This window comes from Mus caroli, chromosome 1 (assembly GCF_900094665.2).
Source record: "Mus caroli chromosome 1, CAROLI_EIJ_v1.1, whole genome shotgun sequence".
NCBI lineage: Eukaryota > Metazoa > Chordata > Mammalia > Rodentia > Muridae > Mus > Mus caroli.
Window position 1 is genome coordinate 119,356,390 of NC_034570.1, and position 25,184 is coordinate 119,381,573.

Consider the following 25,184-nt stretch of genomic DNA (forward strand, 5'->3'; position numbering starts at 1 on the left):
GCCCATTGGACTTGCAAACTTTATATGCCCCAATATAGGGGAATGCCAGGGCCAAAAGAATGGGAATGGGTGGGTAGGGAAGTGGGGGGGTGCTATGGGGGACTTTTGGGATAGCATTGGAAATGTAATTGAGGAAAATATGTAATAAAAATATTAAAAATTAAAAAAAAAGAAGAAAGTGATACAGGAAGATACTGGAGTCAACCTCTGGCTTCTTATACACACACACACACACACACATCTACCGCGCGCGCGCGCACACACAAGTGCAATCACATCTTGTACGTTTCCTTGTCTCTACTTGAGTGACTATTGTACGGATGTTTTCTACCCAGTGGCTCATCTCTGTGTTTTACAGGTTCTTTCTGATGCACAGATTCCCTTTTAGTGTGCTTATAGCTAGATTGTTTGGTATATACTTTAGGTTAAAAAGCCTTTGTACCATGACCTGGCTGTGCTGCTCCTGGGTGTCTATCCAAAAGACTCCAGGTAAATGAGATGCTTTCATACATATAAGAATCACTACAGAGGTAAATCGTACCCTTTGAGAAGGGGAGCAGAGGAGACATGGAGGAGAGAGGATAAGGCTGACTGAAGTTCTTGTTTCAGAATTGTGTGCATATTAAAGTTTCGCTTAAAAAAATAGCCAGGCATACAAAGTTGTCAGTCTGAAACCATATACTCACAAGCAACTGTGTGTGTATGTGTGTGTGTGTGTGTGTGTGTGTATATATATCAATAATAAAGGGAAAAGGAGGCCATGAATTTGAGAGGTAGCAAGGAGGGGGACAGTGGAGGGATTCGAGGGAGGAGAGAATGAGAGAGAAATGGTGTAATTATTCCGATTTTAAAAATTGCAAATAAAAATGTTAATAGAAAGAATATTGGGCCAGTGAGATGGCTCAGTGGGTAAAGGCACTTGCCACAAAGCCTAACAACTTTAGTTCTATCCCCCAGATCCAGATAGTGCAAAGAGAGAACCAAGCCCCCCATTGTCCCCTGACCTCCACATTTGTGTTTTACACACATACAGAGAGAGAGAGAGAGAGAGAGAGAGAGAGAGAGAGAGAGAGAGAGAGAGAGAATTTTTAATAAGAAAATTACAGCCACTCCCTCAGCTGCTAGGATTTGTAATGGCTGCACCTCTACGCTAGGACCATGCTCTCCATGTTACGCCTGTCTTTTGGTCGTCCATACCAAAAGCCAGTCTGTCCCTCTGGCTCCAATCAGAGAACTCAGAGAGGGCCAAGCTCAGCTTCCAGGTTCTATGGATGAGCCTCCAAGACAACAGCACTGCAATCAGACTCCAACTCTCACCACACCCCTGCTTCCCCGGCTCCCTCTCAACTGTTATTTCTGTGTGCATGTGCTCGTTATGTGTTCACATGTGTGAGGGCACACAAGTGTGTGAGTGAGTGTGAACAAGCCAAGGGACCCAGCCATTGTTCCTCAGGTCCTGCCACCTTGGTTTTGTTTTGGTATTTGTTTGAGTCGGGGTCTCTCGCTGGCCTAGAATTCTCTAATTCACCTTGGCTGGCTGACCAGTGAACTGCATTGAGCCACCTGTCTCCACTTTCCTAGAAAATGACCCCATACCTGGCTTTCTAAATGTGGGCCTTGGGAATTGAACTCAGGTCCTCATGCTTGCAAGGCAAGGTCTTACTTTACGGACTGAGCCACCCCTCCACCCCCAGTTCTTACTCTTCAGTGCCAGTCCCAGCCCCCAATAAGCCTCCAATGTCAGTTAATGGAGAGGCTGCTGGCTAATCAACACACTTAGAGGAGAGACTACTGAGGACGGTTTACCTGCATTATGCCCACACATTATTTCTGTGTTTATTATAAACTAGCCCAGTCATGGAAAATCCTGGCTACAGCACATATTAAGAAGGTTCCAACAGTGAATCTCAAGGACCCAGGTCTAGTTCCCTGTCAACTAAGCTAAGGAAATTCCAAGTACAAATCTGAATGAAGCCAGCCTTGTGGCTATACATCTTAGAGAAAGGCTCCCTATTGACACCCCATCCTCTCTTGTCACTCAGAGCTGTACAGCTCACAGGACTCCCCTCCCCTTTCCTTGGGCTAGTGGGTGTGGTTAGACCAGTCTGTTCTTTCACTGAAGGCAACAGTCCTTATTCTTTTTATTTTTAATTAATTTTTTTATGCATGAGTATTCTGGTGGCATGTACAGCTGCATGTCGCAAGAGGGGATCAGATCTCCTCATAGACAGATATGAGCTACCATGTGGCTGTTGGGAATTGAACTCAGGACTCTCTGGAAGAGCAGGCACTGCTCTTAATCACTGAACCATCTCACCAGCCCCAACATTCTTTATTCTAAGGTGTTCATTTCTCCCACCTGTCTTGGTGCTGCCCAAAGTGGCCAGATCATATCGCCTCAAATTTCACATGCTGAGGCTCTAAACTCCCAGTATGTCAGCATGTGGTATTTTGTTGTATTACACTTATCTATCTGTGTGTGTTAGTGCACACATGTATGTGTGGAGGTCAGAAAAGAACTTGATGGATTGTGTGTTCTTCCATCATGTGGGTCCTGGGGCTTAAACTCAGATCAGTTGGCTGAAAGTTTGCTTTTGAGCCTTTGCTTGCTGAGCCACCTCACTACCCCAATGACATCATTCTTGAAATGTAGTTTAAATGAAATCCTTGTTGGGGTGTAGGTGTCGTAATCCAACAGGACTGCCATCCTTGGAGGAGGGAGAAACTAGGGCATGAACGTACACAGAGAGAGAACCACAGGATGACTTGAGGAGAAAATACTCATCCATATGCCAGGAAGAAAAGCCTTTGAAGAAGTCGCTTCCTGACCCACCTTCCTCTCTCAAACTCACAGCTTCCAGAATGCTGAGAAGAGGTGGCTTAGCCTAAGCCGCCTCCATGTCTAAGTGTCTGGAATTCCTGCCGGGTACAACAATGCTGCTATGTGCACATCGTGACCAATGTCCCTGTGACCTCACATCCTCTCCAAGAGTAATAAGCACTCATAACCCCTGAGCCATCTCTCCAGCACCCTTTAGTTTATCAGAAGAGGGTCATTATGTAGTGTGAGGATGACCTTGCCCTCTGTCATGCCTGCCTTTCCCTTCCGAGTACTGAGATTAGAGGCAACGCAGCACCACGCCTCTTCTATGCTGTGCTAGGAATTAAACCCGGAGCTTCCTTATGTTAGGCAAGGACTCTTCCAACTCAAGTCACACCTTCAGCTCTATATCCTTCTTTACTGGGTATCTCTCTCTCTCTCTCTCTCTCTCTCTCTCTCTCTCTCTCTCTCTCTCTCTCTCTCTCTCTCTCTCTCTCTCTCTCTCTCTCTCTCTCTCTCTCTCTCTCCCCTCCCCGCCCCCAACTATCTCCATCTGTTTCTATGTTTCTATCAGATGTCCTCACATCCCAGAACACAGCATAAGACCCTTTGAAGTCACATTTTGTCCAAGAGCTACACCGAAACTTCACCTTAAAGGGGCAGTTCTCAGAGGCCCAAGTCACAGCCTGGTCCATTAGGCAGAGCAGGGAACCTGTCTCTTCCAGTGCTCATAGACAGGGAGGCAGCCAGATAAGCCCTCAGCCATCTCTCGGGACAACTCTGCCACTTCAGACCAGAGCAAGGAGCTTAGGACAGGCCTGGCAAGTACAGCGAGAGTGAGAGCACCACTCAGCTCCCCTATGTATCTTTGGCCCTTGTGCTAATGTACCCTGGCCACACTTTAATTAAGGCTGTGTGCAGAAAGCACTGAGAACAGAATGGAGGCAGGACCAGCAGGCAGCTGCTGAAACCCCTCCTCCACTCCTGACTGCAAACAGCAGCTCTTTGTGAGCAAGAAACTGGGGAAGATGCACCCTCCTAACAGCAGTGGAGACCAGTCTCCTTCAGTGGAAGTCTAGGACCTTCAGTCAGGAAGGGGGAAGGAAAGGGTAGGAGGGGGTTGGGGGAGACGGTCATGCTCCTGAAACTACCGTCATGGAGAGTCAGCAAAGCCTGAGGTGCCGAGGTGCCGCTCAGCTTCTGAGCCCTGAGCTAGCCACCATTCCTTTGTCTGGAATTCACACTGGGAAACACAATATCAATCCACTATGTTCACAGTAGCCTCAGCAGGGAGATGTCAAATTTACTGCAGCCAATACCTCCAGGTGAACTGCTTCAGGGACCAGAAATAAAGACTAGAGAAACCGGGCTCACAGCACTGAGGAGTGTAGGTTATCACAGAAGCAACACTGAGGTGATCCAAGTGCCTGTGTGACATGTCTTATCTTCAGTGTCCGTGGGAGAGGGGCGCCTAACTCACTCTGGAGAGCCTTGGAGAGGGCGTCCTAGGAGAGGTGCTTTTTTTTTTAAATTTCTATTTTAAGGGTTAAATAAAATCTGATATTAAGTGAGAATTTGTCAGGAAGACAGGTGTTATGGTGCACACCTGCCATCCAGAATGCAGGAGGCTGAGGTAAAAGGAGGAGGATTTTGAGGTCATCTTCAGCTACCTAGTAAGAGTCTGTATAAAGGAAAATAGAGATGAGATGGCTCAGTTAGAAAGGTGCCTGCTGGACCATCAGGATAAATAACCCAAGTCTGGATCTCTAGCGTCCATGTTTAAAAAAAAAAAAAAGGCATGTGTACATACATCATCTTAGACGATTCGGGCAGTAGAGACAAGTGGATCACTAGAACACATTGGCCAGATAGCCTAACCAAATAGTGAGATCCAGGCTCAGAAAAAGACTATCTCAACAAGCACACCACACACAGACACACACACACACACACACACACACACCATACACTCACACACACCCAAAAGTAAATCAAATAGAACTAAATAAGGTATAGTATAATAAAATAAAACGCCTAGAAGCCAGGAAGCACGGTATCTAAGAGGAAGAGAAGCACAAGTCCGTGGGTTTGAAGGCAGACAGTAGGTGCACCTGGGGACCACCAAAGCATCTGCTCACTAAAACCCCCATAGCTGGGGCATGGGGAAAGACCAGTTCAAACAGGAACCAAGAGTAAGGTCGTGGTAAGCCTCACTGGACGTGCATCAGACTAAAGTGCTGCTCTGTGTTCCTGAGCTGCCCAGGGTGGGCAACCCAGAGGCAAGCCTGAGCATCAGTGGTGACATGACCTGGAGGCTAGGAAGGAAGAGCCTAGAGGTGGGAAGTTTTCAGGGCAAAGTTCTCAAAGCCAGTTTCTTCTGGGTTCTTACTTCCGTTTCCACCTCCCTGAAGCAGCCTCTGTAGTTATCACTCCCAGAACACATTGACAGGGAAAAGTTATCCCACCAACACCCCCAGGATGTGGCTCGAGACTTCCTGCCCACAACCCCCTGAACTGCCTCATGGCCCAGGTCAGCAACACCAAATGCTCCACTTGGAGGCTGTTCTTGTGGAGAAGCTCACATTGTTTACAAGACCCGAAAAAAAGAAGACGACAAAGAAGACAACATCTGCACCAGAAGTAGCAAGCAGAGGGCATGTAAAGGCACCATGCCTGGGCAGAAACAGGAAGAGAAGAACAGGTGGGAAGATGCAGCAAGTGCCTCCAGGCTCATGAATGGTTATCATGTGAGCACACTTGTCTCTTCAAAAAAAGAATATAAGACCAGCAAATCCAGCAAAGGATCTCAGCTGAAGAAGCTCTTAGGGACACAGGCACAAACACCGGGACTTCACCCACCACGTAGCCTGAGAGAAAGGGGAGAAAGTCAGCACATGAGGAGGTCTCTGCTAGCGGCCGTTATAGTCAGAGCCTGGGCCTTGGTGGCCTTAACAAGAAGGCGCAACTACTCATCCTCAAAAGGCCGATGCACCAAATAAATAATAGTGAAAAGCAGAAAGGAGGGAATTGCTCAACATAGCCACACTGGGAAAAGGAACAAAGGCATCCACTGACTCCCCAAGACCATCTTCAGAGAAGGCAAGACAACAGCTAAATGGTCTGGGTCAAGGTGTGGCCCCGCCCCTCAATGGCCCATCATGCTCTGGGCTCCAGTCACTCCTGCCACAAGGTCTGACAAGTGAGAAGAGTGTAAAATCTTTTTCTAGGAAACAAGTCCTTCCTCTGGCTGGTACCAGACTCCTGCTCTTTTCTTCTCTAGCAGGAGATTCCTGGGGAAGTCCCAATTTCTTGGAGTGCATGATTTCAATAAGCTAATAACCAAAGAGCTTTAGACTGTCTTTCTTCCAGTACAGTTATACGCCTTTTTTAGGTGGTGAGGCCATGCAGCTGAGGAGGGATCTCTGAGAAGGAATCTGTCTGTGATTCTGAGCTAGACCAAAGAGCATGGCTCCAGTCCTGCTGAAGTTCAAAGGGTCCAGGTTGGACTTTTAAGACCATTCTAAACAGCCTAGCAGTGGTGGTCCATGCCTTCAATCTCAACAAAGGCAGGCAGATCTCTGTGCATTCTAGGTCTACAGAACTAGTTCCAGGACAGCCAGGGCTACACAGGGAAACCTGGGGAAAGGGGACTCATCTCTATAACATTAGCTGACTTTATGCTCTCAATCCTCCTGCCTCAGTCTCATGATGCTAGGAATGCAGATATATATCACCGTGTCCAGTAAGTTGTCTTGATCCTTTTCTATATGATCATGTATTCACTGAGGTAAGAAGACAGACATTTTAGGAAGTTCCAAGATGTTCCTACTAACACAGATAAATCATATGATCTTATTCTATCTATCTCACTTCTGTCACCCTTAATACAGAAATAAAAAAAGGGTATGGGCTTCAAGACAGAAGACTTTGAGCACATAGGCAAAAAGAGAGAACGGACCTCTGAAAGTCCTCCAACTTCCACACACATACCATCACACACGTGCACAAACGTTATAAATAAACAGAAAAGCTTTTGTCAAGGATGCATATAGATTATATTACTGTGCTTAAAGGCCAAGAGTTTAAATTAAAATCAAATAAATTAAAGTCTCTGCATTCGGTCCTGGAGAAATGGCTCGGTGGTTAAGAGCACTGGCTGCTCTTACAGGTTTAATTCTTAGCACCCACATGGCAGCCCACAACTATCTGTAACTCCAGCTCCAAGGGATCCAATGCCTTCGTCAGCCCTTGGACTGATGCCCCATGGTGCAGACCTATATGTCTGCCCATTTAAAAAATGTCTCCACATATAAAAAAGAATTCAATCCTATCAGAGATCTGATTTCCTAGTTCTGAAGTCTGCTAATGCACTCATTTTTTTGTGTGTGTCTGTATAGGCAATGGCACATGTGTGTGTAGAGGCATGTATGTGCATGTATGTGGAGAACAAACGACTTCAGATGTTAGTCCTAGGGCACCATTCGTCTTGATTTTTTTTTTTTTTTTTTGGTCTCTTTTTAAGATGGGCCTCACTATGTAGCTTTGGCTGACAAAGCCTGCTATGTAAACCAGGCTGGCCTCAAACTCTCAGAGATCCACTTTCCTCTGCCTCCCAAATGCTCCAGTTAACTGGATGCACTACCACACTAGCACCATCTTGTTTTCCGAGACAGGGTCTTTCACTAGCCTTGAGTTCACAAAGTAGGCTAAGCTGGCCAGCCAAGGCACTCCAGGAGTCTGCACATCTCAACCTCTCTAGCACCGATATTACAAGTGTGCACCGCCACACCAGCTTGTTTGTTTGTTTTTAACATAGGTCAGACTCAGATTACCATTCTCTTAGCACTTCACTGTCTGGACTAACCCCCTGTACTAAAATTTTAAATGAGCTTTTTCTGAGATTTTGGTTTAGAGTGCTTTCAGTTTATGGGGCTTTGCTATTGAGTTTGAGGCTGTTGTGTTGTGTTTTATTTTGCTTTCATGGAGCTATGTATCTATGATGGTTGGTGTTGTCAAGTTGACAGGATCTAGATTCACCTTGAGGACCAGCCTCTGGACTAGCCTGTGGGGGATTATCTTGATTGTGTTAACTGAATTGGGAAGGCCTGCCCACTGTGGGCACCATCATTCCCTGAGGAGGGATGCTACACTGAATAAACTGGAAGCAAGGAGCTAATGCTGGAACCTTGGTATGTCTTTGATTCTTGACTGTGGAGGCTATGAGACCAGCTACCTTATATTCTGTTCACTGTGGCTTTACCTCCATAATGTCTTGTACCCTGGAACCATACACCAAAATAGCCCTTGCTCCCTTAAGTTGCTTTAGTCAGAGTATTTGATCACATCAGCAAGAAGAAACTAAGGCACTATCTCAGAAAAAAAAGATTGTTTCCTTAATATTACTTCTAACATATCTTCATTTCCCACAGAACAAGCACGTATCTAGTCCCTAAAAATTAACTTGTGCTCAAGCCTCAAAATCAGAGTCAGAATACATTTTCTCCAACCATTTTAACACAGACATCAATGTTGTCAAAACCCTGAGTTTTGAGGCTGAACTTCTAATTTCTCTCTGACCTCATTATTACAACAGACCTGTTTTCATATCCATTCATAAGAAGATTGATATTTTCCACACTGCCCATTATACACCGAATCTATTTTAAAACCAATCTAGGACTCTCTGAATTATTCCAAGATACATTATCATATTTTTATATTGATGCTTCAGCAGTCCACATTATTATCTCACCAAGTAATATCAAAACCAGTGCATGGGGGAGATGGTACAGTCAATAAGAGTACTTGCTGTGCAGGCATGAGAACATCAGTTTGAATCGCTGGCCCCCACATAAAAAGCTGAGTGTAGCTTTGAGTGCCTGTAACCCCAGGACAGTGTAGGGCTTGTAATAGCAATTATAAGGGTTTTCTGGCTGCCAGTCCAGCTCCAGGCTTGGTGAGATAATACCCCATCTCAAGGGAACGAGGTGGTGAGTGATAGAGCAGACATCCTCTCTGATCTCAGCAGCATGCAGGCATGTACACACACACACACACAGAGAAGCTATTCTAACTTAAGTGGGGCAAAATATGATTTGTCGTCTCTGGTTTGGAGTTTAACTAAATCAGAAGCAGTTAGAAGCAATTCACAAATGAAACAAAAGACACAGAACATAACACAGGTCATGATAAATATAACATCATCCACAAGCTATAGGCAAGAAGTTAGCACCTAGAGAGATGGCCAGGAAGCCGGGCGTGGTGGCGCACGCCTTTAATCCCAGCACTCGGGAGGCAGAGGCAGGTGGATTTCTGAGTTCGAGGCCAGCCTGCTCTACAAAGTGAGNAAGTGAGTACCAGGACAGCCAGGGCTACACAGAGAAACCCTGTCTCGAAAAACCAAAAAAAAAAAAAATAAATAAAATAATAATAATAATAATAATAATAATAATAATAATAAAATAAAAAAAAAGAGAGATGGCCAGGGGTTAAGTACACTTGCTGCTTTTGCAAAGGAGCTGAGTTCAGTTCCCAGTGTTTATGTTCCACAACTGCTTGTAACTCCAGGCAGCTCCATGCCTCTTCGGGCCTCCTGGGATGTTCAGATGCCAAATGGACAAGCACATGCATCTATATAGATAATCAATAAAGATAAATCTTTTAAAGGGAAGTGAAAGGGTTTAAGTTCAGTAGTTCTGCCATAAAGAAGTAAGGTGGTTTTCAAAAGAAAAGGAACAAGAAGCCCTTCCACACAGCCATGCTCTGGCCTTATGTGGACGTTTTCCATTGAAGGAAATGAAATATTTTTAGCGTTATCCACCTGGCTGGGTATGACAAGTGAAGCTGAATTTTCTTCCTATCTTTCCCCTATTACATGGCTTAAGCACATCGAATGTAACACTAATACTCCAAAGGAAAGACCCATTCACAACCCTTCTTGCTCAGCCCCTACTTAAACACCAGAGAATGGTGCCCCAACAGCTTTTCAGGGCGCAGAGACGTGTCTGAGGAACATTATCTGGTGTGTAAATGACCCCTTCCCCCCCTTCCTCTTTTCCTCACATATGTAAATTGCCACGTCTGATCTCCAGTCCCCCTACCAGCCACAACAACCAAATTACCCTCAAGGGACAGTCACTGCCTTGTTATTTTGGTCTCATTATAAAGAGGAGGGAGGTGAGAGGAGAGAGGGGCTATTATATTTCCAAAAGTCGGAATTCTTCCTGGTTAGACTTCTGGATCATTGATAAATGTTTATTTCCTAAAATGTATTATTTCTGTATTCTGAATATTTTGGGGTTTGTTTAGAGCCAGGCTACTGTGTTTCTAATATAAATTGTCTCTAATAATCTATGCGGAGTTTTGAAGGGAGCATTTGATCAAATTCTCACCCCGCCCCCTTGGGATCCAGCCCTAACTTCCAGCAGCAGAAGAGAATTTTAAACAACTCACACACAGCCATGCCGCCTAATGACCATGGTCCAGTTTCCCTCTACCCCGAGGCACCTTGTAGGATGTTTAGCACTTAGAACACAGATTTCTCTTTTTATCACAAAATTTATAAAATACAATTTAAAAAATACATTCACATTTTCTCCACCATTGGGGTGGGGGTAAGGAGTAAAAAAAAAAGTGTAATCCCCCCAAAAATAAAATAAAATAAAATAAAAAGTGCAATCCCTGCCAAGGTTGAGCTGTAGCTCTCTGCTTAGGCTTGTGTATAGATAGATCACTGTGGTTAATAAGAATAAGTAGCACATGCATGTTTCATAAGCTGTGAGTGTCATTGGAGAAAAACCACCACAGGAATTCCAGATCCCCAAACAGGATCATCTACAGACAGAAACTGCTCCATTTTCATAGCATCTCAGAAGATATTATTTTATTTTCATGTGCCAAATCCCTGAAAGAAGGCTCTTCCATTTTTCTTTCATTAAAATTGTACATGTGATTTTGTTCCTGACCTTGCACAACACACAGTCGAGAGGGAAAGAAGAGAGCTTGCTGCAATATTGGACTCATCTAGTTGCATTAGGCTCAAAATCCGAATCTCCGGGATGTGTATTTGTCATGTCAGCCCGAGCTGAAGGCATCTGCCAAGAGACTATTTTCACTATTCGGCTGGTGCCAGCCGGAATCCACTTCCACAAACCTGCATACTGATGAGAAATGAAGCTCTCAGTTATTTCTCTCTCATACCTCTTCCCTTTGCACAGGAGTGAAACCGTTTTACTAATTCATGAGTACCCTGAATATCCAACCATCTAAAAAAAAATTTTTTTTTTTACTCATCAATAACAGTCAACTAAAAGCAAGGCACACTCCCATAGGGGCTAGAGGGAAAGGCCAGCAACGGGAGGATATTGATTGGCAAAACTCCCTGATACTCACTGAAGGCGGCCACTGCCAGGGCCAGGGTGACAATAATGGACAGCCAGGATACCCACAATGCCTTCTTCCTGTAGTTCTGGGCTTCGTGAGGTTTCAGTCGGGTGCTGCTTTCTAGTAAACCTGATAGAAACAGGGAGGAGAGAGAGTAAGGCGTTTCCATAAGACAGAACATACACCCCAGAGCTACAGCATCTCATTCAAAGATTGCAAACCCACAGCCTGTGAACTGGGATGTGTTTTGTCTGGCCCACAATGTGCTTTCACAATTAGAAGATGATTAGAGGATGTGGCATCCCTGGCAGTATCGGATGAGCGTTTCCCCAGGGTAGCAGAAGCTCTCTGAGTTAGAGGAACTCCACATACCTTACACCTGAGGTCACCGTGCCATTGTTTTGTCCCCTGCACTAAATCACTTGGGGCAGTAGAATTTCCTCATCCCAAGAAAACCTTTCCATTAGGAAAGAACTGTAGTAACTGATTAGGCATTGGGCTGCTCAAAGCTGAGCACTGATCCACTAGTACAGTCCCAACAGCAGTGTCAGATTCATACAACCCAAAGATTCATAGACTGTACGAATGCCCACACTGGACCCCCTTGGCAACCAGCAGCCACAGGCCCGGATTATACAGCATGTTTTGTTTTCTTCTTCCTTTGTATGAAGCACAATTAAGCAAATAACTGATTAGCTAGTCAATTAATTAAAAATTTTTAAACCCTTTCAGGGGTCTAGGAAGATAACATGAGGACCTGAGTTTGATTCTCCCTATGAAATAGTCGGGCATGGTAATACATGCTTGTAATTCCAGCACTTGGGAAACAGAGACAAGCAGATGCCTGGAGCTTACCAGCCAGTCAATATACCCTACTTGATGAGTTCCAAGCCAATGAGAGACTCTGTCTCAAGGTATATAGCATTCCTGGGGAAAGACTTCTGAAACAGAATTACACCTACATATAGACAAGCACGCTTGCGAGTGGGTGCGTGCACACACACACACACAAACACACACACACACAGAATATGATAGTACAGTAAAACTGCCAAAGCCAGAGCTAGTTCCAGGGGAAAGCTACAAGTACAAAAGGCTTTATTTCTCTCCTGGGCTTTGCACATAAGGAACCCTTTTCAAGGGCATGAATCTTCGACAACTCGCCAGCAGTGCCCACTTAAACATCTTCAGATTGAGCCTGATTTGTACTTCGTTCTTACCCTTTGAGAATAAAATTGTAAGGGTTGAGAATGGCTTAGTTCTTAAGAGCACATACTGCTCTTGCACTCAAACTCAAGTTTGATATCCAGTACCCATAAATAAATAACAATAATAAAAGTATTTTGAAAGAATAAAATTGTAACCAGGCAGTGGCTATGTGCCTTTAATTCCAGCACCTGGGAGGCAGAGGCAGGCAGATCTTTGAGTTCCAGGCCAGCCTGTTATACAGAGTGAATTCCTGGACAGCCACAGCTTCACAGAAAAACCCTGCCTTGGAAAAACCAAAAGGAGGAAGAGGAAGAAGAGGAGGAGACTGTATGTGCCATTTCTTGGTTGCCAGAGAGCCACATTTTCAGTCATATATCTTATACAAGTAAAAGCCAGTTTGCCAACTCTGGCTGCATAATGTGTCTCTCAGAGATTGGACAGTTTCATCACAGTAGCTATAGACAATGACAAATATGGGGGGTAAAGCTTAGGCAGCATTTGCAAAATGTCACAGTATGTGATATGAGCACCATTCATTTATCTGACTGACCATCACTGTAGGAGCAAAAGGGACTGGAACACTCATCCTCTATAATTAGGACCAAAACTGACACACCTACAGGACAGGTTAATGGGGGTGGGGAAGGGAAATGTAACAAATATATTAAAACAAAGATCTATGTGATGGGGTTGAGATATAGCTCAATCAATAGAGAGTTTGCCTGGCATGCATGAAGCCCTGAGTTCAGTCCTTAGCACTGTATAAACCAGACATGGTAATGAATGCCAAAATACTAGCACTTTGGATATGGAGATGGGAGAATCATGATTTCAAGGTTATCTTCAAATGCATAAGGAGTTTGAACGCTAGACTAGAGGAAAAGATGAAAGGAAAATAAAGTAAAGGGGAAGAGGGAGAGGAAAGAAGAGAGAGAAAGAAAGAGGGGAAGAGAGGGGAGGGAGAGGAGGGCTGAAGCAAGAGAGAAAGGCAGAAAGGGAGAGACAGACAGACAGACAGACAGACAGACAGACAGACAGACAGACAGAGAGACAGAGATCATCAATCCAATGTAACATGGAAGGCTTCAGGAAAGAATAGACCCAAAAGCCAAGGGGGTCTATTTTTATGCTCAGATTCAATGAAAAATGCATATCCCTGTAGAGATGGGATTAAATAAGAGATGAGTGAAGCACAGAAACTCAACAAGATGGGTCTGCTCCAAGCCTTGGTGTTTTATGCAAGACACTGATGTGATGGGTGTGGGTCAGGACTCCTTCTAGAATGAAGCATTGTGAGTCACGATTAGACAAGGGCAGTCAGAGTTTCTCTGTGACCACTTCTTACACTTGAGGGCGGGTTGCATAGAAAACAGTAATTCTTGAGCTTATAGCTATCTTTGAGGGGAGAGGATCGAAGATTCTTTCCTATTTTGTTTTAACGTTTGGGGTGTGTGTGTGTGTGTGTGTGTCTGTGTGTCTGTGTGTCTGTGTGTACACAAGCTGGTACATGTGTGTATACATATGCTGGAGTGGGTGTGTGTATGTGAATGTGTGGGTAGGTGTACATATGCTAGTGTGTATGTATACATATGCTGGAGTGGGTGTGTGTACACACACTGGTGTGTGTGCAGGTGCATGTACACACACATGTGCATGTGTGTGGAGGCCAGAGGTTAACCTCAAGTGTCATTCCATCTGACACTTATTTTGGAACAGCATCTCTCACTCAACCTGGAACCCATCCATTCTGCTTAGGCTTCTCGCCACCAGGCCCCAGGGATATGCCTGTCTCCACCTCATCAGCATTGGGGTTGCAAGCATGTATCACCACACCCAGCATCTTATAATTGAGTTCTGGGGCTACAACTCAGGTCTGCAGGCTTGCAAGGCAAGCTTTTTAACAACAGCACCTTCTCCCAGCCTGGAATTCTAGTTTCTATGGTCAGCCTTGGGGTGAAATGGAAACAGGAAGAAAAAGGACAAGGGGACAAGGGGAACCTTTACTTTGCTCTAATGCCTTCTGGAAACCTTCCTCTCAGAGTGCCTAGCATGCCAAAGTAACATGCTTTGGGAAATCATTTTCTCACGAAGCGTCACTGCTCAAACAGCATCCTGTTTAAAAAAAAAAAAATCAACAGCTGAGCATGGTGGCATGTGCCTTTAATCCCAGCACTCGGGAGGCAGAGGCAGGCCAATCTTTGTGAGTTCAAGGCCAGCCTGGTCTACACAGTGTGTTCTAGGACAATCAGGGCTACAAAATAGAGACACCCTGTCTCAACCTCTCACCTAAAAAAATTTAACAAAGACTTAGCTGAACTAGCTAACAATCATCCTTGAACAGGCCTCACACAAAGCAAGCAGGACTTTGGAGAAGGGTGTTTTGTGAGCAGACAGCCCAGTAGACATGGAAGCGAATAAAGCCGGGTAGGAAGGGGAGCTTATATAGGACCAGAGGTAAATGAGAAAGCAATCAGGAGTTATTAGCCCCGTCTTCACCATTGCACTGGGAAGCTATCCTCACACTTCCTTCATTAGTTCAGAAGTGGGAGCTGCAGTTGTAGCTCAGTTGGTATGGTGTTTGCCTGCCACTCACAGGCCAGGGGTTCTATTCCCAGCACCGAATAAATCGGGCATTGTGGTAGACAGCTGTGGTCCCTCCAGAAGTGGAGGCAGATGGACAGAAGTCCAAGATCATCCTCAGCTATATGTGAGTTTGAGGACGGCCTGGGGTATGAGAGGCATAATCTCCAAACAGTGAATAAATAGTTGCATTTGGAAGGGAAGACAGGCCTCTTGTCCTGACAGATTCCACTGCAGGTCCTGGTGCCTTTGAATGATAACTGGGCATTACCTTTCTCTGCTTCTTCCTGGGCTCTAGAAAAAAATCTAGATTTTTCTAAATCTAAATTTTTACCTCTAACTGCAACGACTCTTGTGTCCAAGGGAAGCTATCACCTAGAATAAACAGGTTCCACACACCCCTAAAAATTTCCTTCCCTTTTCCCAAATGTGTTTTTTTTTTTATCTTTCTATCAAGAGAGAGATGGTTCGGTGGGTAAGGTGCTTCCTGTGAAAATCTCTGAGGACCTAGGTTCAGATCCCAGGAACCCACATAAAAGACAGACACGGAAGCATACCTGGAACTCTAGTGCAGGAAGCAGAAGGATTATGGGACTTGTTGGCTAGTCAGACTAGCTCCAAGTTCAGTGAGAGATCCCGTCTTGAAATATAAGATGGAGTGAGATTTCATCTCCTAGAAATGTCACAGAAGCTATACCCATAATGTCTTATCAACATAGCTGCCTAAACAAGACCTGAACAAGGATGTTAAGAACAAACATGCTAACATGGAAGGGGGAAATCATATGGGATCTCAACCCTAGACAAAGAACTACAGGCAACTATGGAACACTGAGAGCAAGAGAAAGAGTCCTCCCCCCCCCCTCTCTCTCTCACACACACACACACACACACACACACACACACACACACACACGCAATTTCTTTTTCATCCTAGCCTCCTGGTTTCAGGAGAAGTGAAACCACACCATTTAAGTACCAGCTCAAATCACTGGCTCGTTTGCCTGGCATTCTGAGAGCACCCATTTCAAGAGGTTTGTCCGGTAGGGGCACAATCCCTTTAAGAAGTCAGTTTACTTTTCCACAGAGACAGTCATCACTGTGTGCACCCTTGCCCATTCTGCTGGGCAGTGTTTATTTCTCCTTCCAGAACTGGCTGGTTTCAACAGCACACCTGGTCCTGACCACACCCGAGGGTGCTTCCCCTGGCCTCTCCACCAGACCCAACACTCCTCCCCATGAGAGATTCAGGTGGCAGCCATAGGGGGCTGGACCACCTGCTTCAGTGGCTTCTGGGTTTTCTGAGCCAGTAGGACTGGAAGTCCTTCCCCAGACCTGACTTTCCTCGTGGCTCCCCTAGGAGATTGTAACATTGGGGAGAGGGGGAAAAACATAAAGTCATTGTAATGGAAACACTGTCCAAAGGAGGAAGGGCTTTTCTCTTTCCATGCAACTGTGCCGGCTCTTCATTTCCTTTCTAAAGATGCAGCTGAGGGGCTCAGGAGGAGGCTCAGTGGGTAAGGAGCTTGCTGCACAAGCATGAGATCCCAAGTTCAAGCCACAGAACCTGTGTAAAATCCCGGGATTGTGATGCACGCTTGGGTCCCTGGAAGCTCACTGGCCAGCTAGTGGAATGAAACAGATCTGGATCAGTGAGAGATTCTGTTCCCAAAATAAGATGACAGCACTTAAGGACTGACACTTGAAGTTATCTCTGGCCTCTACATACATGTACCTGGCACACACACAAATAATATATACATACATAGACACATGCAGGGCTGATGCCGAAAATGGGCACTCTCTACTCCTCCAAGGGAAGAAGAACATGAAGACGCACAAGGGCTCAGCTCAGGGTGATCTCTACACCGGCTCTTCTATATCAATGCCAGATGCTTGCACACTCATGAGTCACAGGAACGTGGAGGAACGGTGAGGGTCCAGAAAGAAGCATCAAACAGGTCGGAGTCAGGCCTACCAGCCCAACAGAAACTAAAACGGGGCTCAGGTCCATGTGCAGGGCCGCAGAATCCCTGCCCACAGCCGGCTTCCACGGTGGAATTTTAGCCCAACTTAAATCTCATAACGGGATCTGACAATACCAAGGGAAATATTAACAAAGTATAAAGGCGGGGGCAAATATATGTGAAGATGCAATGTGCTTAGTACTGAACTATTTATCACTGATATCTCCTGGCCTGGAATTTGATGTGTAGCCCAGGTTGGCCATGGGCTCACAGTGACCCTTAGGCTTCTGTTTCCCAAATGCTGGCTGGCATTCTAGGTCTGAGTCACTACACCAAGCCACTGAGCTTCAACTCTCTGCAGGAAGGATTTGTTGTTATTGTTTGTTTGTTTTGTCTTTAAGATGGACAGCTAGAGAATGAGCTAAATAAAGCCATAACTCTCTAAGGTGGGGCCAAACCCTAAGGTTTGGGACAAAATCATAGAGAAATGGATATTAAAGAAGGGAAGAAGAAAGCCAGAAGATGAATTGGGCTCCTCCTCTGAGTGTGTGTGTCTGTGTGCCTTTGTGTGTCTGTGTGTCTTGTGTGTGTGTGTGTGTGTGTGTGTGTTGTTTCCTCAAGGTCTTAAAACTCATAATACCTGCTTGCTTCCTGAACCACAGGCTCAATCAGCTGTTACCGTAATGATGGGCCATTCTAAGCTGGCCGGAATTCTGGGAAATTGTCCATTTCACTTCTAATAAGAAATTGTCTCCAAAATTCCAAACCACTGGGTTATAAAACAACTCTCCATTGGGAATCAGAAGCTGTCTGCCACACGGTTCTACCACCTCTAAAGAAAGTCAATACAAAAAATAGTATGGAGGGCAGATGTGTGGCCAGAGTGCCCATCCCCCACACCCTGTAGGGATTGGGCCCAGCAGAAAGCCACTGCATCCAAGGAGAGATGGGGAGACTAAGGAGTTTTCCTCTTCCCCAGTTCATGTCTCTGGTGGGAAAGATGTCACCACCCCTGAACCATTCCCAAGAGATAGCAAAAATTGGATACAAGAAAGATAAAATAACACAAGCATATAAAATATTACAACCAATCTCCCAGGCAGCCTTCTGGGTCTTCATTTATCATTAACTCTTTCTTTGCAGCCAGGAGTGGGTGTAACAAAAGAATGTTACAGCGGCTTTCAGCTAGCTCAAAATGGCATGGAACCCTGGGCTCTGTGGAAGACACGATTCATCCTGACAGAGAGGTTGTGTGTGATACGCAGGCTTCCACAGAGCACTGGTTTATAAACAGTGAATGCTTTCAGGAGACGATATAATAGAAAATGAAGTTCATTTGACCACTGACAGAAAACCTAAAGAATGTATTTAGAAGAGGTTTTTGTTGTGTTTTTGTTTTCATTTAACACTGAAGCATGGCCTCTAGATATTACTAAATATCAATTCATCCTAGTATGGGTTTCTTGTCTGCCCTTGTGCAGGGGTAGGAGAGAGAGACTGCTCGGTGCTTACAGATAACCCGCAATGCTACAGAATTAAGCCCAACCTGAGAGTATCCGTCTTTCTTCAAGGTGAGATGTTTGAATCTTGCGAGGCAAAGGTAATTCTCACACCCCAGAATTAAAGTGAGAGGCTTTTCTGGCTTTCTGATGATGCCATCCACTCTCCTGTCTCTAAGGCTATGGAGTTCTGTGGGAACAGGGAAAGGACCTGCAACCCGGGTGCAGAACTCGTTCCAAGCTGGAGCGGCTCCAGTTCCGCACACAGCATCTCTGCTGTTTCTCTGGGAAATCTGTTTCCATGTCATCCTGTTTCACACGCTACAATTCGGAATCTCTAAGGAAGAGATCCTGTATCCCAACGCGAAACCGGAATATAAAGATGTTCAGGAGGTACTAAGAATAGGACAGAAACCTGCCAGAACTAAAATAATATAAGCACTCTACAGTCGACAGATGAAAGCTTCCAAGAAAAAGGGAAAAAAATGAATAGAGGTGTACAGAGTCGGCTGCCTGAGAAAAGACCGTGCTGCAGAGACCCCCAAATCCGCCAGCAACGGTTTCAGCAGCACCGTTGATAATTTTCGAGAGGAGGGCCAATTAAGAAGCAGCAAGAAAGGGGAAAGGTGTAGATGCGGTCGTCTTCGTAAAGAACCCAAGCTGAAGGCCGCTAGAGCAGGATGGGGAAGGAGAGCCAGGTGGGGGAATGAGGGATCCCTAACGTTCGAAGCAGCCCCACTAAGGAGCCAGTGGCTGTAAGCGGGAGATGGAGATGCCTTCCAGGAGACGCACCAGGTACAAGGCCAGCGTCCAAGGGAGGACTCAGAGCTGGACACACTCTGTCCAGGAAGTATCAGCGCGGGTAGCATCTGTGCAGATCAGGTTGGTAGCCAGACCCCAAACATCCTAACCTCTCCGCCAGCACCCTCACACTATGGGGCGGTGACCGCTGTGACCCAGGATCCAGGGAGCTTCCGCCCCCGCGCACATCCAGAGGCTAAGGGGACCCTAGCTGTCACCCTAGCGGATGCTCTGCCACTAACCCAATAAATAAATAAATAAATAAATAAATAAATAAATAAATAAATAAATAATTAAAAAAAAACTTTCCCCGGATGGCTGGGCTTGCGCAGCGGGATGCTTTGGAACCCACATCTCCCAGCACCGAGAGGAATCCCTTGGTCCCCCGTAAGACACCAAGAACCCTGTCTGCAAACTTTTCCCGCGAGCACCGGAGAAGGCTGGCCTAAGCACCCGCCGAGATCGGAAAACTGAAAGAGGCTCTCGGGAGGCGCCGCTGCCCGACCCTCATGGATCCCGAAAGGTGGAACACTCGCTTCCGCTCTTTGCACCAAGCTCCGCATATAAGGGACAGGTGGCTTCAGAGGGGCGGAGAGGAAGGAGCGCGGGGCGGTGGTAGCTCACCTCGGTCTTCCAACCCGTCGCTGAACTGGCCGCTCTCACTGATCCGTGGCTGCCGTTCCTCATCAGATTGCACAGAGGAGCTCATCGGAGCCGGGCTGGGGGCAGGGGCGGCGGTCGAGGGCGCGTGGCCCCGCGGTGGCGGCCGCGGGACTCCGGGGCCAGGGGGGCTGCGGCGCTCGCTGCCCAGAGCCGGCTCCATGGCGCCGGGGCTGCAGATCCCCCGAGGCGAAGCGGACTACGATGGAGACACGAGTCCAAAGTGCCAGGGACCGAGGGCACCGAGAGAGAGCTTCACCCGTACCGCGGTGAGCGGCAGGTCCGCCGCTAGCACAGCGAGTGGCGGAGGCTGGTGCCGCGCTGTCGCCGCTGCGCTCCGCCCCCGGGGGCAGGTGCGGGCGGCAGGGACCCGCCCCGAGGCGCTAAGCCGGGGCACCGGTATCGATGCACCCAGGCGGGTGGAGAGGGAGGGCCCCGGACGGTCCAGACGCGTGGAAGCTGAAGGAACTGTTAGGGGGCGTGGGGACCAGCCTGCGGCTAGCGCAAGGCTGGGTGAGGGCGTGACGGAGGACGCGCCCCCCACTCACGTCGCGGATTGGTGCCCAGGAGGGACCCCTCCACCCTAATTACTCTGCAGTCCTCGGAGCCTGTGACCGCGTGTGGGCAGGAGAGAGGGCATCGCAGCTCATCCGGCCTTTTTTTTCTCCCGAAGCCACACAGGCTACAAGGATTGCACCTTGTCCCCGCCTGCCCAAGCAGGCACCAGGATTCACCTGTTCCCAAGTCTTTGGATCTGCTGCCCTTAAATGGCTTTAACTCTCATCTCAGTTTCTCTCTTGCACCAACTTAGATTGAGGTACTGCTGAAACCGTGGCTTGTCCCCCCGCCCCCAGACCTCCCATTGCGACTATCCTTGGGCCTTTCCCATCCATCTGCCACTCTCTCTAAGCGTTCAGGATCCGTCCCCTTCAAGACCCCTCTGCTGCGGATGCTCACCCCTGTTCTTCATCACTGACCATAACAACTTCCCACACTTGGGCAGTGAGCCTGGTCTCCCCAGCGAAGCTGCAACCTGGTCCACAGGGCCGACTGGGGAAGACCCACAGGCGAACCGGTTGCCTAACGGATTGGGGACCCGATTGATGGCATTTACATCCGAGCTCTAGAGAGTCTAGATTTTATCAATAGGTTGGTATCCGTCTCTAAATTTAATCTGAGTACTCTAACATGCCAATTCCTTCATTTAAAGGAATCCACCCTGTTTTCCTTTGAGAGTAACCGGTTTCCTTTCTTGGTTTCCGCTTTGCCAGGGAATATAGAAGTCAGGATAGGATTTAAATGTCTCTGTGGGGTTCCGGAGATGAGAAGGGAGTCACATTTTGTTGGGATCAGATCTGAGTGATCTCGGCTCCAGTTCGGTCTTCTGGTGTGTGTGTGTGTGTGTGTGTGTGTGTGTGTGTGTGTGTGTGTTTAAACAATAATTTCAAATGTAAACTGAAAGCATCGAACTAGGTCATTTCAACACTCCTTTTTTTTTCCTATGAAGAAAATGAAAATTTCAACAGCCCCTTCTTTTCTTTAAAGAAAATGAAACGCCATGTTCACTGGGCTTAAGGCACACACACACACACACACACAGTTTCTATCACTGATCCTGACGCTGTTCATGGTACCAATGCTTCACATGTACAGAGCCCTCCGTCCTCTCGCATCCTGGATTGTGGGGGTTGTTTTTTGTTTTGTTTTTGTTTTCCTTTTTCTTTTTTTGTTCCAGGTGATCCCATTGGCTGCCCTCTCAACGGTAGTCGAAGAATCACCTCAAAGAACAAAAATATCCAGGCCTTGAGCACTGTAGAGGTCGATGTCACAGGCTGCGACAGAGTTGGCTAAAACGTTAACGCAGTGGCTTTTAGACTTCATCCCCCTCCTAATATTCTGCTTTTTGAAAATTATATTTTCTTTTTCACTGCGGTCCTGGAGACAGGAGCAGAAAAGCTTAGCACGGGCTTTAGCACAGAGCTGCGTCCCCACCTCTAATCTGTTTGTGCGTTTATTTGTTTGGTATTTTAACAAGCATTTTCCTTTGCTGTGTGATTCAATTGTTCTTGAGGTCTGACTAGAAGTCTTGAAACATGCCCCTCTCCTGGAACATCTTCCCTCTCTGCAGGCGCCGCACCCCCAATGCACACACACGCTGCACAGCAGGCTCTCTAAAAGAAAGGGATCATCGTTCCACACTTGGTTTTTGCATCCAGAGCATCTACACATGTAAAAGTGCAGGTGAGCAAACTAGGGCTCATCATGCTCCCTGGTGTTCTGTACGCGAGCAAAGTCTCTTCTTTGAAGGGGAAGGAAGGGGGTTCAGCAGAAGCAAAAGCTGTTGTAAGCCTCTCTTGCCTTTTATGCTGCAGCTCCCCCAGTACAAGCCCCTGCCTATTCACTGGGTGGCTATATTAGCTGCATCCTGGAAAGGAGACCATTTGCCTGGCACCTTGCTAAATGTTTCATAGGCTTTCCTCCCGGTTCAGCAACCGCCCAATTCGCAGCACGTCCACCCCCTAGGGGATGTTCTGGAGTAGTGCAGGCGCTTTCTTTGAGGCCACCCCAGTTTGGTAGGGGGGATAGATACAGAAGTCCAGCTGGATCTTCGCTTCTGTGAAAATGTGCTTCTTCCAATCACGTTAGAATTTTATCTGTGTTTATATGTGAACATGGCATATGCTGGCATCTTTGAGTGCACACAAATTTTTCTGGGAATACAACTAGTATGTAAGTCTAGGGAAACTGAACCTTCTCTCCCTTTGGGAAACCAGGACGCTGAAGGCGGTTCCATTTGCCACATGAGTCAGCATATCTGTGCCCATCATATATATAACTGCCGCGGGCTAAGGAATTCCATGTGTGCTTACGAATATATCTGTTGAGCTTTTATTTCAACACACTAAACACTAAGAAAAAATAATGCCAATAATATTCTAGAGTCTAGTCATCCTCCCGCTCCTACTTTAGATACAGACGTCTGAGTACTGCTGGCTTCTGGTACAGTCCTGAGTAGTCATTTATCTTGGCAAAAGCACATTAATTATGTATGGTGCTACTTTTATTCCTCTGCTATCATATACATCATTATATTGATTTTAAAATTAGAGACATATGTATCAGTCACAGATTCATTTCATAGCCACAGCAGTGAGTGGTCCTAAAGAATTGTTTAGAGGGAGGGAGAAGGGGGCCTGAAACAATGGTTCTGTTTGTTTGTTTGTTTGGTTGGTTGGTTGGTTGGTTGGTTGGTTGGTTGGTTTTGTTTTTTTTTCGAGACAGTTTCTCTGTATAGCCCTGGCTGTCCTGGAACTCACTTTGTAGACCAGGCTGGCCTCNAACTCAGAAATCCGCCTGCCTCTGCCTCCCAAGTGCTGGGATTAAAGGTGTGCACCACCACTGCCAGGTGGAACAATGGTTCTTACTTAACCTGTGGGTCTCGACCCCTTCAGAGACTTGAAGAACTCTTTCACAGGGGTCACCTAAGACTATCAGAAAACACAGATATTTACATTACAGTTCATAACAGGATCAAAATTACAGTGATGAAGTAACAATGGGAATAATTTTATGGTTGGGGGCAGATCACCACAACATGGAACTTATTAAACAGTCGCGGCTTTAGGAAGGTTGAGGGCCACTGTGCTAGAGGTACAGCTCTTGCCAAGTTCAATTCTCAGCCCCCAAGATAGGCAGCTCACAGACACCTGAACCCCAGCTTCAGGAGACCCAGTGCCCTCTTCTGGCCTCTCAGCACACTTGGACTCCTATGTACATACCCATATATGAGCACACAGAGATACACATAATTAAAAATAATAAAGTAAATTGTTTTAAAGGAATTTTTTTAAGGAGAAAATCATTCCAGCAAGAAGCTTCTAAGAAGGTGTGGCCTGAATGAACCACAGAAAAAGAGGCATTAAGAAAAATAAAGAAAGATAAAGCTGGAATACAGAGACATTCATGATAGAGTTTCTGTTTTATGCAAACTAAAACCTAAAAAAATAATAATAAAGTCTTCTTTATTTTAGTTCAGACAGGAAATCATGTAGCCAAGGCTAGCCTGGAATTCTCTATGTAGCTGAGGATAACTTTGACCTTCCATTTCTGCCTCTACCTTTAAAGTCCTGATATTACAGACATACCCACAATGCCCAGCTCAGGGCATACTGAAGATGGAACCTGGGACTTCATGCCCAGGGCCTTTTGCATACTAGACAAGTGTTCTACCATCGGAGCCAGCTAACCACCCAGACTGTCTTTTTAGTTCTTGTATCCACGCAAGCAACACTGGAAAGCACGTAGCACTCCGGGGCTGGGTGGGGTGAGGAGCTAGTTGTGCAGCCCTGGAGTGTCCATGCTGGTGCTGAAGTTCACCTCAGCAGCATCCCCAGGGAGGCCCTACAGTCTCTGGAAACATGGCAGGCATGAATGCAGACAAACAGTGCCAGCACTGGCAAGTGCTACATTTATAAACTCTTTCTCATAAAAAAAGGAAAAGATACAAACTAGGTCATGACTACAGAACACTTGGATATGACATGTTTATGAGACCTGTTATTTATTTTTAGAGGTTTTTGTATGAAAACATTCAGCTTCTGGCCCTCCACACCCCTGTGCCCTGTACTGGTGTATTCAGTTCACCGCAGGCCACAGTACATATTTTTTAAATTATACATCTACTGAAACTGCCTCTCCTTCTCATGCTCTCTCTCTCTCTCTCTCTCTCTCTCTCTCTCTCTCTCTCTCCTCTCTCTGTGTGTGTGTGTGTATGTGTGTGACAGAGGACACTGCTCCTTAGACACTATCTGCTTCATTTTTTCTTGTATGACAGGGTCTTTCCTGGCCTCACCAAGTAAGCTAGACTCGATCCACATGCCTTTCCCTCTCCAGTGAGTGCCAGACAGACAGCTTTTAAAATATTGGTTCCTGAGGATTCAGGCTCCTGTGCTTATAAAGGGAGCAGACTGAGCTATCTATCTGCCCAGCCCAGATAATTTTTTTCTCCTCATTATTCTTTTTTTTAAATTTTATTTTTTATTTATACATTCATTTTATTTTTATGAGTACACTGCAGTTGTCTTCAGACACACCAAAAGAGGGCATCAGATCCCATTACAGATGGTTATGAGCCACCATGTGGTTGCTGGGAACTGAACTCAGGACCTCTAGAAGTGCTCTTAACCACTGAGCTATCTCTCCAGCTCTCTCCTCATTATTCTTTTTTTGTTTTTGTTTTTGTTTTTCGAGACAGGGTTTCTCTGT

At 46.2% G+C, this 25,184-nt stretch overlaps 1 protein-coding gene across 1 annotated transcript in view; it reads right to left on the bottom strand.

Moving 5' to 3' along the window:
* The window catches only part of Tmem163 (transmembrane protein 163), a 175,066-nt gene extending 154,593 nt beyond the window's left edge, over nucleotides 1-20,473 (bottom strand). The window contains exons 1-2 of the mRNA XM_021172523.2: nucleotides 19,884-20,473; nucleotides 11,213-11,332 (exon numbers count right to left, since the gene is read on the bottom strand). Coding sequence (XP_021028182.1) covers nucleotides 11,213-11,332; nucleotides 19,884-20,082 — 319 coding nt within the window. The 5' untranslated portion in view covers nucleotides 20,083-20,473. The remainder of the gene's footprint in view (nucleotides 1-11,212; nucleotides 11,333-19,883) is intronic.
* Between the last annotated feature and the right edge of the window lie 4,711 nt (nucleotides 20,474-25,184).